General features: G+C 38.6%; 1 protein-coding gene across 4 annotated transcripts in view; it reads right to left on the bottom strand.

Annotated features, from left to right (window-relative positions):
* WDR19 (WD repeat domain 19) overlaps window positions 1-18,868 on the bottom strand; it is a 90,751-nt gene that overhangs the window by 38,724 nt on the left and 33,159 nt on the right. For all 4 annotated transcript variants that reach the window (XM_055326128.1, XM_055326126.1, XM_055326130.1 and 1 more), the window contains exons 14-20: window positions 18,095-18,217; window positions 12,909-13,058; window positions 8,218-8,365; window positions 7,889-8,093; window positions 5,094-5,253; window positions 4,784-4,894; window positions 2,037-2,146 (exon numbers count right to left, since the gene is read on the bottom strand). In XM_055326128.1, the coding sequence (XP_055182103.1) occupies window positions 2,037-2,146; window positions 4,784-4,894; window positions 5,094-5,253; window positions 7,889-8,093; window positions 8,218-8,365; window positions 12,909-13,058; window positions 18,095-18,217 (1,007 nt within the window). The remainder of the gene's footprint in view (window positions 1-2,036; window positions 2,147-4,783; window positions 4,895-5,093; window positions 5,254-7,888; window positions 8,094-8,217; window positions 8,366-12,908; window positions 13,059-18,094; window positions 18,218-18,868) is intronic.

The following is an 18,868-nucleotide window of genomic DNA, read 5'->3' as shown; positions in this document are numbered from 1 at the left end:
ATTTTGTTTTTAAATGATCTCTACAGCCAACCTGGGACTTGAAATCACAGCCCTGAGATCAAGAATTGCATGCTCTACCAGCTGAGCCAGCCTAGGCGCCCCTACGGAGTTACTTTTTAAGGGGCAGATATGTAAATTTAAATTTAAACTCAATTTAAATTGAAGTTGAGTACAAAAGAATTAAAATCTCTAAAAAGTTTTAATTTGTAAAAAATAAAATTTCAGGGGGATCCCTGGGTGGCGCAGCGGTTTGGCGCCTGCCTTTGGCCCAGGGCGCCATCCTGGAGACCCGGGATCGAATCCCACATCGGGCTCCTGGTGCATGGAGCCTGCTTCTCCCTCTGCCTGTGTCTCTGCCTCTCTCTCTCTCTCACTGTGTGCCTATCATAAATAAATAAAAATTAAAAAAAAATAAAATAAAATTTCAAATAAGGTATCATGGTTAGAAGTGAAGGACTACTTTTTGATAGAATAATTTCTAGAGCTATAATTTGGGTGTCAATATTGGCAATGAATCTAAAGTCTGCACGGAAAAAAAAAGTCTGCATGAAAATAAAGTGGAACTACATAAAAATATTTTAAAAACACTATTAGAACCATATTTTCTTTGTTCAAAGATCAATACTTTTCCACATTTTATTACTTTTGAAATTGGAATGTATAATAAATGTCAAAAGAAATTGTCCAGTTGTGATATAGTTGTTATTGTACATACCTGTGTGAACTTAATTTGCAAGTAAATTATTCAATTGAATTCTCTCTATGGGTGTTCGCATTGGTAGCACCAACCACGGCTGCATCTGAGCTTAAAAATGGATCTTAACTGTTTCTAAAATTACACCTTTATGCAGCAATGAAATAAAAATCTACAGTCTGTCAATTAAGACTACTGACAACTATTTTTTTAATAAATTAATTTTTATTGGTGTTCAATTTACCAACATACAGAATAACACCCAGTGCTCATCCCGTCAAGTGGACTACTGACAATTATGACTGTGGAGCAATGAAGAGCACCAGAAAACTCTAAACTCTATTGGAATAGATTATGGAATTTCCCAAGGTAGGAGAGATTTGTAAAGCCTAGTCATGCAACATGAAGGATTAATTACTCAAGTGCTGAATAAACCTCCTGTAAAAAGCTTCTGGCTTGACTTTCTTTCTTTCTTTTTTTTTTTTTAAGAATTTATTTATTTATGAGAGACACACAGAGAGAGAGAGAGAGAGGCAGAGACATAGGCAGGAGAAGCAGGCTCCCTATGGGGAGCCTAATGTGGGACTCAGTCCCAGGACTCTTGGATCATGACCTGAGCCAAAGGCAGATGCTCAACCACTGAGCCACACAGGTGTCCCTAGCTTGACTTTCAATGCTAATTTTTATCCCCACACAATTCAGTTAAAAGAAAAACTATGATTTTAAGCAAACAGAAGATGTAGACCAAATTCTGTTTTTTTTTTTCAATATGAGTTGAAATTTTACTGCAAATCCTCAAAGTGTTCAAAGAGGTCACGATCACAAACACAGGCTATGAAAAGCAGTACATCAACCCGGTGCTACACGTAACTGTTGCTGGCCCAACGTGATTCAAAACAGTATTTAGACAAGTGTAGAAAAGGCTGACACTCAGACTTCCATTTTGATGCTGGAAATAAAAGTGCACAAAGGCCTGGACAACCCTTCATTAGTGAGAAAAGACATTTTTTGGAAGTACATATACATAGCTTTTTACCCCCCTCTTTCAAAAGATTTTATTTATTTATTCATGAGAGACACACACAGAGAGAGGCAGAGACACAGGCAAAGGGAGAAGCAGGCTCCCTGCAGGGAGCCTAATGTGGGACTCGATCCCAGGACCCTGGGATCATGACCTGAGCTGAATGCAGATGCTCAACCACTGAATCCCCAGGCGTCCCTGCTTTTTACCCCCAATAAGCAATTATTAAATCAATGGAGGGCCTTCTACTTAATGGCAATTTGGAATTGGAGATACTCAGCACTTAAATACTGACTGAAAAACAGAAAGATAAGGACTTACGTGAATTCAAGCTGAATAGCATATTCTTTTGATATAAACGGTATCTGGTCTGGGGCTAACCGCTTGGCCAGTTGCAGGGCACTGTCCCAATGCTGTAGATCCCTTCTCATCTATTGGGAGAGAGAGACCTTAATTTTAAATGAACAAATTACTTTGCATAGTCACCACACAGTGCTAGTTTTACTAGAAGCGATTAGAAAAACTTTTGTTTAAAAAGTGGAACTTGACCTTGGCAAGGATAATATATTACTAGAGTACACATTCTCAGTATACTTGAAGGGGGTAATATTGGTTCTGGGAGAGCAAAAACACTTACTATTACAATGGTTTGTGGTCTTCCAAAACTCAATCCTACCTAAAAAAAAATATCCTTTATTATTTAATTTCTACCATAGGAAAAAATTAAACTGAATTAAAATGAATCCAATCAATTAAGATTAATTTTTATTAGAGGGGAGCTAATAAAAAATGAGAAATACTTTACTATAGGAATTGATGTTATTTTCTGAGAAAATGTGAAGCTATATTACAACATGAATAACAGACATAAATATAAAATGTGAACGTGTCTTTCTTCCTGGTTCTTATGGTCTTTTACCTGCATCTGGCACACAATTCCAAACATAAACTAATCATTAGAGAATCTTTTACAGTTCACTCTTCACTTTATTCACCCTTTGTAAAGAATTAATAACAGGTAATATTTTTCAAGTGCTATTATCTGCCAGGTACTATTATTTAAGGGCATTAGCTTGTTTACTTTTCCCAACTGGGCCTTTTGCAAGAAACCTTTCTTGTACCCATTTTAGAGATCCAGAAACTGAGGCAAAGAGAGGCTAGTTTTATATACAAAGTTATACTGCTAGTATCTGGCAAAGCTGAGCAGCAGGGCTGTGCCTCTAATCCCTTTACGTAGCTATCTCCTCAGCCTTCAAAGTTAGGTTAAAGGAATGACACTGGGAAATCAACACCTCAAATCCTTTACAAATCCAGTAGCACACAAGTGCTCAGAGCTAAATGCAGAAGAATTAAGGGGACATTTTTGCCCTCATATGACAATCATATTCCTACTTCCATGCGTACCAGTAGTCTAAGTTCTGAAAATTTCTCAGGGTGCCCCTAATTATTACAAATAATGTAAAATTATTTAAATTTTTTTTGTTAAAACACAATTCAGTTTACTTAAAATTTAAAAATGAAAATTCGCTGTAGACCACTGTGAGAAAATGAAGTTGTAAAACTAATACCAAGTATGTTTTCAAAACACCTCCTCTAGGTAGTTGTGGAAATGCTGATTTGGGGTAAGATAACGTTAATGACAAAGAGCTACCATTTTGTGTCTTTACTATTGATCAGGCCTAGCCTCATTTTTAAATCTTTACAACAACCTGTGGGCCAGATACTGTTTCCCCACTTTAGAGAAAGAGGACGTAGGACATAGAAAGGTTAAATAAGGGATCCCTGGGTGGCGCAGCGGTTTGGCGCCTGCCTTTGACCCAGGGCGCGATCCTGGAGACGCGGGATCGAATCCCACGTCAGGCTCCCGGTGCATGGAGCCTGCTTCTCCCTCTGCCTGTGTCTCTGCCTCTCTCTCTCTATGACTATCGTTAAATAAATAAATAAATAAATAAATAAATAAACAAACAAACAAATAAATAAATAAAGGTTAAATAAGTTGCCCAGGGTGACAGAGCTGGGATCTGAACCCAGACATGTCTAACCCTAAAGTTCATGTTCTTAAATTGCTATTCTATATAGCCACTTCACCCTAGCGTTGAGCTAGGTCCTTCCCTCTGTTCTAGTCCTTCCCCTGTAATGCTCACCTCTGGGAAAATAAGGTCCTTATTCCACCTCTTAACACACAAGAGGATCTCATTGCCAAGTAAAAGATACATGTATATCATTTTCCCCATTTAAGAAATGGAGAAAATAACTATCTCCTGGGATTATTGTAAGGGTTAAATTAGTTAAAATACATTAAGTGCTTAGAAACGTGCCTGGTGTGATCCCTGGGTGGCGCAGCGGTTTAGCGCCTGCCTTTGGCCCAGGGCGCGATCCTGGAGACCCGGGATCGAATCCCACATCAGGTTCCCGGTGCATGGAGCCTGCTTCTCCCTCTGCCTATGTCTCTGCCTCTCTCTCTCTCTCTCTCTCTGTGTGACTATCATAAAAAACAAAACAAAACAAAACAAAAAAACGTGCCTGGCACCATGTAGGCTCTCAATAAATGGTAGCTGTTTCCGTGTGTGCATGTTTTTGTAAGTTACATAATCTGTTCTCTTTGGACAGAGTGAGACTTTAAATTATTTGGTAATGTTACAATAACATGCCTTTTATGGTTCCACAGAACACAAAATGAAAGTACTTTTGAAGTTAATGAATACTCCAGGGTTCTTAAAGCTGAAATGTCTAAATTCCAGGAGTGGGAAGTCATGTGGTTTCTGGTGCTGAGAAATTTTAAATTTTACTTTTCTTCATTCCTTTTTTTTTTTTTAAAGATTTTATTTACTTATTCATGAGAGATACAGAGAGAGAGAGAGGCAGAGACCCAGGCAGAGGGAGAAGCAGGCTCCATGCAGGGGGCCTGATGTGGGACTCGATCCTGGGACTCCAGGATCACGCCCTGGGCCAAAGGCGGGCACTTAACCACTGAGCCACCCAGGCGTCCCAAATTTTAAATTTAATTTTAAATTTTTAAGGGGGATCCCCCCGTTGCATGTTCTTCCCATCCTTATACATTGCCATACCTCCAAGGCAGCAACAGGACAGCTGGACGCAAGGTACAGGTCCTGAGCCAGGTTGAAGTCATTAGTAAACATGGCAAGATGTCCTGCCAAAAGATTGTAGTCTTCTATTCCCTACAAATAAAAGCAATTTTAATGAGAAGGAACACAGGGTTTCACTTTTTTTTTTTAAAGCTTTTGCTTAGTAGGAAGTAGTAAGGTTTGATCGGTCAATTTGCTGATGAGTTAGGGAAGACTCACTGCAGAAACTTAAAATGATTGAATAAATACCATTTAGATCCTAATACAGTAAGTCTCATGAGATGCTGTTTACCTTTATCTGTTCCAAGGACATCACTATGCCCACATTTCCAATTGTCCGATAGACGCGAATTGCAAACTCCACTTCCATGTGATGGAGACAAGCTCTGGCCAGCTCATTCCAGGCAGTGTGATCGTTCAGAATTTTGCACATTTCCCAAGCATCTGAAAACCTAGCATTTGAATATGTTGGTTTAATTGGGGAGCTCTACTTGACCCCTAGTTGGTAATTTTCAGGTTATATATAATTTAATGTTAGGTCTTAAATTCTGCAAAACAGTTCTTCATCCTTAATCATTTCCAAATTATAGAAAATTGCATAAACTTTTCTTTCTTTATTGTACAGATACATGTTTTTTTAAAATTTTTTTTGAAAAAAATTTTTTAAGATTTTATTTATTTATTCATGAGAAACACACACAGAGAGAGAGGCAGAGACACAGGCGGAAGGAAAAGCAGGTTCCATGCAGGGAGCCTGATGTGGAACTTGATCCCAGGACTCCAGGATCACTCCCTGAGCCGAAGGCAGGTGCTAAACCACTGAGCCACCCAGGGATCCCCTCTTGAATTTTTTACTAATCTGAATCTACTCTGTGTAACCACCTCCATCATTAACAACTCTTTTTATTTGTTTTTGGGTTTACTTCACACATAGATGAAAATTATTTCTGTTCTCACATAAATCTAATGCAGTACTCTCTCTGTTCCTACATACTGGGAAGTTTAAAACAGGGGCCAGCAACTATGGCCTACACTCCAAATCCAGTCAGCTGTCTGCTTCCATGACCGAAGTCTGAGTGGAACATAGCCACTTGGCCTAATTTTTTATGGACTGTCTTGGCTGCTCTTGTGTTACAATGGCTTGAGTAGATGTGACAAATATTTCATGGCTTTTAAAGCCTGAAATGCTCACCATTTGGTCCATAACAGAAAAAGCTTGCTGATCTCTGGTTTTAAAGCACAGCCACAAATGCCAATTGAACTTTTTGTGGGACTGCTACATCAAAGAATTTATTACATCTATCCATCTATTCACTTATTGCATTTTCCCACCCAGTGTGCATTTATTGAGCACCTTTTTTGTGCCAGAAACTGTGTTTGGAACCAAGGTACAAAGATCAAACACACATTCACTGTCCTTTAGGTGGTCATGACTGGGGAAGGTGGAAGAGACAGATAAGTCAACAGATGACCCTGACACAGTGTGACAGAGGTTAACTGAGTGCTTCTAATATGTGAATCTGTGGCAAACTTTGCATAGATTCTCTCACTGTGTTACCCTAACAACCCTAACCACTAAGGAATATTATAATTTCTCCTTTATAGATGAGGAAGAGTGAAGCTCAGAGGCCTCCCAAGACCAGCCCATCACACAGCAGGAGGGTGCAAAGTGCTCTAAACCACTGTGTTTACTGCCTGGAGGCCATTCACCAGGAGGGCCCGCAACCCAGGCCACCAGAGGTTAGGGGGCTGTAGGGAAGGCATCCTGGAGCAGGAGAGGCCTCAGCTGAATGTGAAAAATAGGAGTTACTGCCTACAGACACAGAGGAAGGACATTCCAGGAAGGGAAAGCTGTATGTGCCAAGGCAAAGAATCATGAAAAATATCGAATTCAAGCAGCCAGCAGAACAGAGAGGGGGTAGAGGCACAGTTGAGACTAGTAATAAAACAAGGATCTAATACGTCCTGCTGAGGTCCCTGAGGAGGAGGGATTTCTTCTTCAAGGCAATGGGAAAGATCTCCAGCAGGGGGGTAAGAGGATCAGACTGATATTTTCAAGTGTAGTGAATAAATGAGATTGTCATGAGACTATCAGTAGAGAGAGCAGTCAGGGAGTGGTTCCATTATACATTACTCTGAGTGGGGGCCTGAGTTACTGGGGGAGTATGGGGTGGGGGTGGGGGAACGGAGAAAAGAGTCTGGTGTGTGGGTGTGCGTAGGTATAGGTGTGTGTGTTGGGACATGTACACATGGGATTAGGACTAGGGGAAGCGAGGGGGCTGGGGAAGATTATTGTTTTATTTTATTTTATTTTATTTTATTAAGATTTTATTTATTTATTCATGAGAGAGAAACAGAGAGAGAAAGAGAGGCAGAGACACAAGCAGAGGGAGAAGCAGGCTCCACGCAGGGAGCCCCACGCGGGACTCAATCCCAGGTCTCCAGGATCACGCCCCAGGCTGAAGGCGGCGCCAAACCGCTGAGCCATTCAGGGCTTCCCAGATGAATTGTTTTAAATAGAGCAAGTCTGAGGGGTTCATGGGCTTCCGAACACACAATTGGCAGGCAGTGGTAAATATACGTTTAAGTGAAAGATGGATGTTTTGGAGTCAGCCTCTTATGAATGCTATTGAAGCCATGTACGTAGAGGAGATTCATTCAGAAAGAATCATTAGAGAAGAGAAGAGGGGGCTCATGGGACCCTGAGGAACAGCAACATTTAAGACATGGTCAAAACCACAAAACCACAAAGGAACATTTAAGACATGGTCAAAACCACTCAAGGTGGCTAGAATAGGTAAGACGAAAAAGCAGAAAAAGGAAATCCCAAGCAAGGCAAAACCAAATTTCTTATGTTGACATTAGGATACTGTTGAAATAATAGGTTTATTAGAATTTCACAGTAAGTATGCTATTTGGGCTTAGTACAGCAGTATTTCCTTTAGGACTTACATACATTCTCACCTGAGCCTCACAATAATCCTGTAAACAAGATAAATACTATCATCTCCATCTATTTTAATAGGATTTGACCTTTAAAATCACAAAAGCAAATAAGACGCTCCAGAGAAGTGTTTTGAGTCCTACCTCTTGAGCATTAAAGTCTGTGTCAGCATTTGCCTCAGCTCATTAGGCCCCACATCTTTTAAACTGTCGAGGAACCTGTGCGTGCTCAGGTACATGTTGTTGATTTTTCCACTCTGCGTCTGGCAGGTCAGCTCTCCATTATATAACAGCAAAGGTTTATGAGAGAAGGGGACTTTGGTGCCTCCAGCCAAAATGACCTTGGATCCTTAGATTTTAAAAGACATTTTAATGCTGAAAGCGGATACCGGCACATAAATCAAAAGGAAGGTTTTAATTTCACTGTCACGGAAATCTGTTTGTCAACAAATGCACAAAAAGTGATTAAGTACCTTGTATCGTGTCCTTGTGAAAGACGTAAGTGTATACCTTATCATCATCGTATGCAATAAATACGCCTTTATCCATTGGCCAGTTTTCCCAAAGAACACCTTTGATGGTTGGTGAAAAGTCTGGAATCTCATAGGTAGCATCATTAACCTACAAAACAGGATTTACAGATTTGCCTCAAGACTGTACTTAAATGTCATCACTTGCCTCGGTAGCAGCCTGTTCCGCTGCCTTGGCTGGCGTAGCTTTTCCAGCAACCCAACAACACCGCAAGCACATTTCCTTTTTCTATTCTTGCACTAGATCTGGCTTGAAAGAAACCCTGTGGTTTATACGGCAAATTAAGGTTTTTCTCTAAAACTTGGTGAATTTTCAGGAAAAACTACAAGTATGGACACAAAGCTTCAGCTTAGGGGGAAAAAAAAGTTGAATCTGCTGAAGACAAGAGATATTTAAACTATGAACACAACTGTGTTCAGAAAATTTCCAATACCTGGTAGAGAAATGCTCTAGCTAGAGAAGAAGCAGATTAATTCCTACGTATTTGAAAATCAAATTCCACTGGGTCTGTTTTCTTTCAAAAACTTCTTTATAATTCATTCCAATAAACATAAAATGTGCTGTTACTGATATAAACTATTAAAAAAAATCAATCCACATATTCCAGGAACCTTGGCAGACAGGCTTATATATTCCCTGAATGTGAAGCTGAGGGGGAGCCCTGGGTGGCTCAGAGGTTTAGTGCCTGCCTTTGGCCCAGGGCGCGATCCTGGAGTCCGGGGATCGAGTTCCACATCGGGCTCCCAGCATGGAGCCCGCTTCTCCCTCCTCCTGTGTCTCTGCCTCTCTTTCTCTCTATGTCTATCATAAATAAATAAATAAATCTTTAAAAAAAATGTGAAGCTAAGAAATCCACCTCCACCCTACCTCATCTTGTTCTCAAAATAAGAACGAAATAGAAGACTCTTGTGAATAATACTATAGAGCTGTGCTGTCCAACACAGTAGCCACTGTTTCACATCTATATGTGGCTATTTGAACACTGAGATGTGTCTAGTCTGACTGAGATGAAAGTTTAAACTACCCACTAGGTCTCATGGAGCTAATATGAAAAAAAGGGTAAAGCATCTCAGCATATTTTTTACATAGATGACATACTGAAGTAGCAATGTTGGGTTAAATACATTAATTTCACCTGTTTCTTTTTATCTTCTTTTAAAAAAATATGGCTAGTAGAAAATTTAAAATTATATGTAGTTCTAATTATATTTCTATTAGACAGTGCTACTTTTTAGGTATCGTGCTAATTTCTCATATAAACGCAACCTCATTTAATTCTAACTCATACTATACAAGACAGGCATTCTTACTCCCATTTTGCAGATGAAGAGATTCAGCCACAAAGAAATTAGCCCAAAGATAGATAGCTAGGGGGGTGAGGACTTGAACCAGAAGGCAGTTTGGCTCTACAGTCTGCTTCTGACCACTGTGTTATACTGACCCTTGCTTTATGCAGATGAGACAACCAATGTCACTCGACTGGTGGCAAAAGTCTTTTTTTTTTTAATTATTTTTATTTATTTATTTATTTATTTGATTTTTTTTAATTAAGTTATTTTTAAAAAAGATTTTTATTCATTCATTCATGAGAGACACAGAGAGAAAGAGAGGCAGAGACACGGGCAAGGGAGAAGCAGGCTCCATGCAGGGAGCCCGACGCAGGACTCGATCCCGGGACTCCAGAATCACGCCCTGGGCTGAAGGCGGCGCTAAACTGCTGAGCCACCAGGCTGCCCCAAAAGTCTTTTTAAAAAGGCAACCATTTGTGAGTGCTTATTACATGGCAGGCACTGTAGTAAAAGCTTTACGCACATCATCTTGTTTAGTTTTTACATAGCAACCTACAGAGTAGATAGAGCTGCACCCATTTTATAAATGGTGAAACTGGGAACCCAATCAAGGTGAGAGCTCTGGAGGAAGCCACCCAGGGCTCATACCACGGATACCGTTTTCTGACTGTGTGACCTTGGACAAGGTACTTACCTTTTCTAACCTTAGTTTCTTCACCTGTAAAATGGTCAATAATATGATTATTTGTTGGGGTGCCCGGTGGCTCGGTCAGTAGAACATTGTGACTCTTGATCTTGGGATTATGAGCTTGAGTCCTAGACTGGGCATAAAGTTTACTTTAAAAAAATATGAGTATTTATCTCTGGGGCTGCTTTAAGGATTAAGAGATAATTTATACAGTTAAGGAGTACTCAGCACAAAAATATTAGTTGTAATTATTACTAATCTTAAATCCAGGTCTGTTCGCCTGTCTTCAAAGTCCACGCACTTAACTACTACACTCTACCTATTATGAACTTCCTATTATGAACTTCCTGTATGTAATACACAGCAAATCATCCTTAATGGGCTTCTGGTGTGTGATGCAGTACAAGGCTGTTTTATTAGGGTGTTTGTAGGGAAAAAGTCATCTCTCCCAATTCTACGGTACCCCATCAGTCACAGTGTGGGACAGCTGATTGAATAAATATACATATGAAGGGAAGTTGCGAGGACATGTAAAACTTGACAGAGGAACAGCAGCCATCGGAATAGATACACATTTTCACATATGTACGCCACAGGAGCAATGTTTCTCTCAAATTTGTTGAAATGGAGTAGTAAAGTAAGCTGCAGTAGTAACAGACTTTGACAGGGTGAGTGATCAAATCAGATCAAATGCACAGCCCACCGGGCTGGAGTCCAGGGGCCCTCGGCGGTGGGAAAGGCTCCGCACAAGCCCGCTGTTCCCTGCCCTGCCCAGCTCGCCTTCCCTGTAGAGACTGTCTGGTGTCATTTAAAAGAGGAATTCACTCCTGTACTCCCCTCGGACATCTTGCCCACAACCGCCTAAGAGTCTAACCCAGCAGGGAGATCTTCATTTGGATAAAAGCGAACACCGCCCACGGGCTGGGTTAGGGAGAGTCAGTCTTTTGTGTGGATGTTGTTTTACCCAGACTCTTTTTTTTTCCTTAACATGTAACTAAGCTGCAGGTTAGAATTGGAGATGGGAGTGGGAATGGGAGGAAACAGTGAGATAGTTCTGGAACTTAAGGGGTTTAAGGGTAGTAAAGCAAAACAGAGGCAGGGCTTTCACTAACACCTGCTAAATAGCTATCAGAAGCCTGATCATGTGTTTAGAAAAACCAACTCAGGGGATCCCTGGGTGGCTCAACGGTTTAGCGTCTGCCTTCGGCCCAGGACGTGAACCTGGAGTCCCGGGATCGAGTCCCACATCAGGCTCCCTGCATGGAGCCTGCTTCTCCCTCTGCCTGTGTCTCTGCTTGCTTGCGCTCTCTCTCTCTCTCTCTCTGTCTCTCATGAATAAATAAAATCTTTAAAAATATAAAATCTTTAGAAAAACCAACTCACTGAAACCTCATGGCAACTCCATGAGGAAGGTCATGTAGCCTCTTTAACAGAAATTATCTAGGAAAGAAGAACTGTAAAAGGAGAAAGAAAAATGTGTCAATTCATTTAGACTGCTTTAGCTTTTCGCCCTTCCCCTAGCAGCCAGACCCCAGTTCTAACTTGGACTCCTGTCAGATCCCCGATTTCCCCACCTGCTTTCACAGGACCCTCAGCAGCAGCTTCCCTCTGTGGTGAACCCACGCAGGAAAGCCAGGCAGCTGAAATAACAGCCCTGTTACAGAAAGGGGATCTGTACAAGAGGAATTTCTGGGTGAAGAAGAAAGAACTCAGGGTTATCCTTCTCTTGAGGTCATTTTCCCTCATTTGTTTTATGACTGGGAGAGGAATGGGGTGAACAAGAACTGGCATATTGGGAATTTTGCCTAGATAATCCAGGTGCTCCTGTAGAAACCAGTTATATTTATCAAAGATAAAAAGAAGAGAAAAAAGAAAAAATTAAAGGAAGAAGAAGGACAAACAGGAAGGAAGGAAAGGAAGAGAGAGAGAAGGAAGGCAGGCAGCCAGGGAGGCTGGCTCAGTATCTTGTGAAGTGGCCAGTGAGGGGAAAGTGGTCTTCATCAAGTGGCTACTAAGGTGAGGGGAACAATTATTAGGATGCATCTCAGAGCAACTGTAGTCTCTGTGAACTGTGACCAAGAACATGCTAAATCATTAACTGGGTATCAAAAGTAAATGAAAAATTCAAGTACAGCAAGTGATGTAAAAAACTATCTCCTTCTAACCTATTTTTGAAAAAGTTAAGGATCTATAAAAATAAGAGTAACTGATTCTAAAAAGGGCCCATCTGTTTTTTATTATCTTATACAAAAATACCTTTTCTTTGTGTTTAGGATCATTAAGGCAAAAGGAAAATCAAGTGAGGTGGGCAGAGAGGAGTCCTTGCCTTCTCAAGCTTATTGCACACCTGGAGAGAAAGGTCATGCACATCAAGATGTACTGTAATATTGTGCAGTAAATAAGGTTAAAGCAGTACAGAATATTACTATTTTTCCATTTAAAAAATCCTTCTGGGACTGACACTATGAAAAACTATAGAATAATGGAGAAAGTTTTCTTGATGTAAATAGTTGTGAAAATGGATCACAAACACTATAAAGTACTACAATCCTTGAACTGTTTAAGAAAAAATTATTTTATATATAATATATATTAAAATACTTTTGCATATCACATTTAAAAAAATGAATGCTTAAAAAAAATCTCCCAGACTTACTGGACAGTAGACAAATCCATCACTTTTTTCATCAATGAAAACTAATCTGGTTCCATTTGGGTCAGGAAAAATCTTTTTCACGCTGACAGGATGTCGATAATCATTAACAAATTGCCAGTCTTCAATGTAGAAATACTGAATAACACCAGTCTAAAAAAAAAACCCCAGTAATACACATATAAGGTTGTCGAGAAAATACTGTAAGCATTTAAATATACTTCCAATTTTAAGAGAAAATATACCATATTTTTCATGAAGTCTAAAATAATATTTATTACATGTAGAGGTATAGACCCAAGAAAATGAGTGAGAATGTACATCTGATTCAACAGTCACTTAGTTCTAACATTCTTAGTGATATTAAAGCATAACTGATTTTCAGATTTTCATCTTATAGGAAATATCCTTACTGTTTAAGAATAGCTTTCCAAATTATGCTATTTTTAAACATTTTTGCTGTTAAGACAAATTAGAAAATTAAACAAAACCATCTGATGCAATCAATTGTATTTCTATATATTAGCAATGAACTATAGATACCAAAATTTAGAAATATAGTACCATTTATAATCACTTAAAAAATGAAATATTTAGGTATAAATATTAGAAAACCTTGCATAGAATTTGTATGCTAAAAACTATATAACACTGATGGAAAAATCAAAGAAGATCTAAATAAATGGAGAGGTATACTGTATTCATGGATTGGAAGACTCACCACAATAAACATGTTAATTAATTCTCTCTGATATACAGGTTTAATATAATTCCAATTCAAATCTTAAGACTTTTTTTGTAGATAGAAACAAGATTATTCTAAAATTTATATGAAATGGCAAAGGAACTAGAATAAAGCAATTTTGAATAAAAAAAGAATAAGGTGGGAAAATTAGTCTATTCCGTTTCAAGACTTCTTTTTTTTTTTGTTCTGCTACAGTAATCAAAACCGTGTAGTATGGATGAAGGGACAGACACATAGATCACTGGAACAGAATAAAGAAGCCCAGAATAGACCCACCCAGATATCCCCAGAGATTATTTCCCCTTTTTAAAAGATGTCTGCATTTTAATAAAAACAAAAAAGCATATTGAAGTATAACTCACATACCATGTAATTTACCCACATAAAATGTACAACTCCATGGTTTTTTGTATATTCACAGAGTTGCATACTTGATCACAATTCATTTAAAAATATTTTATCACTTCAAAAAGAAACCCCATTTAGTAGTCTTTCCTTAATCTCCCCAACCCCCCTCCGGCTTCCCTGCCACCCTGCAGTCTTAGGCAACCACTAATCTACTTTTTATCTCCATAGATTTGCCAATTCTGGACATTTCATATACATGGTATCATACAGTATGTGGCCTTTTCTGATTGTCTTCTTTTACTTAACATGATGTTTTCAAGGTTCGTCTGTGTTGCAGTATATATCAGTATTTTATTCCTTTTTGCTGCCAAACAATAGTCTATTATACAGATATGCTATATATTGTTTACTTATCAGTTGATGGACATTTGGGTTGTTTCCAGCTTTTGATTATTGTAAATAATTTTGCTATGAATACTGGTATACAAATTCTTGTGTGGACATATGTCTTCATTTCTCTGACAAAAAGGGGGACTGGTATACCAAAAACTCGAAAACACTAAGAGAAATTAAAACCTAAATTAAAGGAGATAAAACCTAAATTAATGGAAATATATACCTTGTTCATTGGTGAGTAGATTTTGTCAAGATGGCAACTGATCTATAAGTTCAACATGATCCCTTTAAAATTCCCAACAGGCTTTTTGTAAAAATTGACAAGCTTATCACAAGTTCAAATGGGAATGCAAAGTACTGAGAATAGCCAAAACAACTTTGAAAAAGGAGCTCAAAATTGGAGGGCTAATGCTACCTGATTTCAAGACTTATTATAAAGGTACAAGTACTTAAAACAGGGTGATAGTGTTATAAACACAAACACACATATCAATGGAATGAGCAATTCCAGAAAAATATCCACACATTTATGGACAATTGATTTTTGACAAAAGTACAAAGAGGACTGAGTGGAGGAAGACAGTCTTTTCAACAAATGGTGCTAAAACAATTGGAATATCTATAAACAAAAAAATGAACTTTGATCTATAACTCACAGCATAAATAAAAATTAACTCAAAATGGATCATAGACCTAAATATAAAACATAAAGCTATAAAGCTTACAGATGAAAACAAAGGAGAAAAACTTTGTGACCTTGGGTTAGATTACTTAGATATGATACCAGAAGCATGATCTGTAAAAAACAAATTAGTAAATTGACTTCATCAAAATTTTTAAAAATGTCTTCTCTTTAAAGACACTGTTAAGAGAATGAAAAGACCACTGATACACTGGGAAAAAAATACTTGCAAAGCATGTATCTGATAAAGAACTTGAATCTAGAATATATAAAGAATTCTCAAAAATCAATAATAAGAAAACAATCCAATTAAGAAATGGCCAAAGAAATTTGAACAGACACTTCACCAAAGATATACAGAGAACAAACAAGCATGTGAAAAGATGCTGGTGGGGGTAGGGAAGGAAGAAAAGAAAGAAAAGATGCTTCACATGAGTCCATTAGGGAAAAGCAAATTAAAATCACAGTTAAGATTTCAGTACACACTTAAGAGTGGCTGAAATTAAAAAGACTGACCATATCAAATGTTCGTGAAGATGTAGAGGAATTGGAACATCCACACAGTTGATGGGAATGTAAAATGGTACAAGCAATTTAGAGAATAGTCTGTCAGTTTCTTAAAAACTTAAACATACACATGCCATATGATGTAGTCATTCTACTTCTTAGTATTTATCCAAAAGAAAAGAAAACACATGCCCATGCAAAGACTTGAACATGAATGTTTATAGCAGTTTTATTTGTAAATACCCCATACTGGAAACAATCCAGGCAGGAAACAACCCCAAACTGAAAATAGCCCCCAATGTCCATCCTTGGGTTCATGGTTAAGTCAAAATGCAAAAAAAGAAAAAGTAATCAATAATTGATACACACAAGAGAAATAAGCCTCAAAATAATGATCCTGGATAAAAGAAGGCAAATAGAAAGAAGTACATACTCTGATTCCATTTACATAAAACTAGATAACAGAAACTCATTTATAGTGACCTCGGGGGGGGGGCAGGAAGAAGGAATCATAAAGGGGCATGAGAAAACTTTTGGCAATGATGAATACGTTCACTATTTTGATTAAGTTGATGGTGTTTCACAGGTATATACACATCAAAATTGTTATATAATTGTAGACTTTAAATAGTGCAGTTTGTTGTATATTAATAACTTGATAAAACTTTAAAGACATATTTTCAGAATACTTAAGAAAGAGACTGAGATAAATGCTGACTTACAGACTATCACACTTCGAGTTTTTTTTTTTTTTTTTTTTTTTTTTTTTGAGAGAGAGAGAGAGAGAGAGAGGCAGGGACATAGGCAGAGGGAGAAGAGAAGCAGGCTTCATGGAGGTAGCCTGATGTGGGACTCGATCCCGGGTCTCCAGGATCATGCCCCGGGCTGAAGGCAGCGCTAAACCGCTAAGCCACCGAGGCTGCCCTTGAGTTCTTTTTTTAAAAATTTATTTATTCATGAGAGACACAGGGAGAGAGGCAGAGACGTAGGCGGAGACAGAACCAGGCTCCTCCTAGGGAGCCTGATGTGGGACTCGATCCCAGGACCCCAGGATCATGACCTGAGCCAAAGGTAGATGATCAACCACTGAGCCACCCAGTCATCCCACACTTTGAGTTCTTATTTCAAAATGCCATGTGGAATCGTGGTTCAAGTGTCACATTTGTTACAAACTTACTAACTGCTTAATCTTCACTTTTCTTCAGTCTCTAAAACTTCTCTGCTTGTTTTATAAAACTAATGAGATAAAATAAGTGAGATTAAGGCTTTACAAACTGTTATGTTATCATACAAATGTATTATATTTACTATTATTTACCATATCCCTTACCACTTAATCTGACACATGAAACCTACCCTATTGGTATATATTAGTAAAAAGATTATTATTTTATGTCGAACTTAAATTTAAAGTCTCTCTTATGGCAATAAACATGTTTTAAAACATGCTTTAGGGATCCCTGGGTGGCGCAGTGGTTTGGCGCCTCCCTTTGGCCCAGGGCGCGATCCTGGAGATCCGGGATCGAATCCCACGTCGGGCTCCCGGTGCATGGAGCCTGTTTCTCCCTCTGCCTGTGTCTCTGCCTCTCTCTCTGTGTGTGTGACTATCATAAATAAAAAAAAAAAATTAAAAAAAAAATAAAACATGCTTTAAAAAAAACAGTTTAATGTGAGAAAATGAAGCATTTGAAACTGTGAATAATTGTTTTTCTAATGCGGAAAATAGTGCCCTTCCTACCACCTATACTAAATTCTTTTAGAGACTGAACAAGATAATAGGCATGATATGCTCTGAAAACATTTACAAATGTAAGATGCTACTACTAGAATGTTCATCTAGCTAGCTTACTATGTAGAGGTATAGGGTACTGGTAACTCAAAGGACCAAAAGCCAGGGAGGGGCATCTGGGTGGGTCAATCAGTTAAGTGTCCAACTCCTGATTTTTGCTCGCATCATGATCTCAGGGTTGTGAGACTGAGCCCTGCATTGGGCTCCACACTGAGCCTGGGGCCTCCTTAAGATTCTCTTTCTCCCTCTCCCTCTGCCCAACCTCCAACTCTCTCTTTTTCAAAACAATCCCCAAAAGATCAAAGTAGGATTCTCAATATTCAATTAATTTTACTATTTATTAAATGCCTACTAAATGTAGGCCCTGGAGATCTAAAGCTGAATAAGCTATCTTATGTTCATCATCAAATTAAATTAGCATCTAGATAAGGAAAATGAGGCTTGGAAGGGGTTAAGTAGCACCTAGCAAGTAATAAAACTGGCATTTGAGCCCAGATTTTCCAAACTCCAAAGTTTGCTCTTTTTACTCTGCCATCGGAATTGCTTATAATCAAAAGCACTTGATACTAGCAAATCATGTGATCTATATGCTGGGCTGTACATAAGTGTGTATGTACTGTACATAACAATTTAACATAATGTACACAATACACACATATATATATTACAAAGTAAAAATTAGAAATTCCCCCATGTTCTATATCAAAGAAGCCAATACCTACATCTGTACCATAGATGAGGAAATCACCAGTTAAGGCATGGCATAAAATACGGCACTTATCATCCACTGCTGGGAAAAGCCGAGTCTCACGTTCTTCTTGAGCATCCAAGATCTCACTTTCTATCTAAAACATAAAGAATCAGAGTAGCTTATAGATTTGAGTAAAGTGGGTCCACACCATCTTGGGAGATAGGGGAAGGTCTTCTCCTGAAGTTCAATTAAACATTCAGACTCCTCAGGCTACCAGTCTAATGAGAAAGACATCAGACAGGGATCACAGCTTGCCAGCCGGGCAGCATTAAACATCCCTCTTCGGTGGGAATAATCTTTGTGGGAGGCTCTACAGTGGTCTAGTAGCTATTCTCTGGCTTCCCAGAAGCAAAGAGCCAAGAAATAGATGTAGGAGATGCCCTTGGTTAGAAGCCAATATCTTCTTTTTTAAAGTCTCTATTTTTTTTTTACGCTAGATCCTTTTTTTAAAGTTTAAATTCAATTAATTAACATATTATTAGTTTCAGAGGTGGAGATTAGTGATTCATCAGTTTTATATAATACCCAGTGTTCATTACATCACGTGCCCTCCTTAGTTCATCACCCAGTTACCACATCCCCCGTCCCTCTCCTCGCCTCCCCTCCAACAACCTTCATTTTATTTCCTATGATTAAGAGTGGTTTGTCTCAGGAGCCACTATCTTTTGAACACTTTAACTGGCATAGTTTCAAGGATTCCCCGTAAGTGATATGCCCAAATATATAAGTCAATTCATTTCAGGAA

The sequence above is a fragment of the Nyctereutes procyonoides genome, unplaced genomic scaffold, assembly GCF_905146905.1.
Source record: "Nyctereutes procyonoides isolate TBG_1078 unplaced genomic scaffold, NYPRO_anot_genome, whole genome shotgun sequence".
Lineage (NCBI taxonomy): Eukaryota > Metazoa > Chordata > Mammalia > Carnivora > Canidae > Nyctereutes > Nyctereutes procyonoides.
Note: the sequence above shows the minus strand (reverse complement) of the source record. Positions and strands in the feature narration are given on the sequence as shown.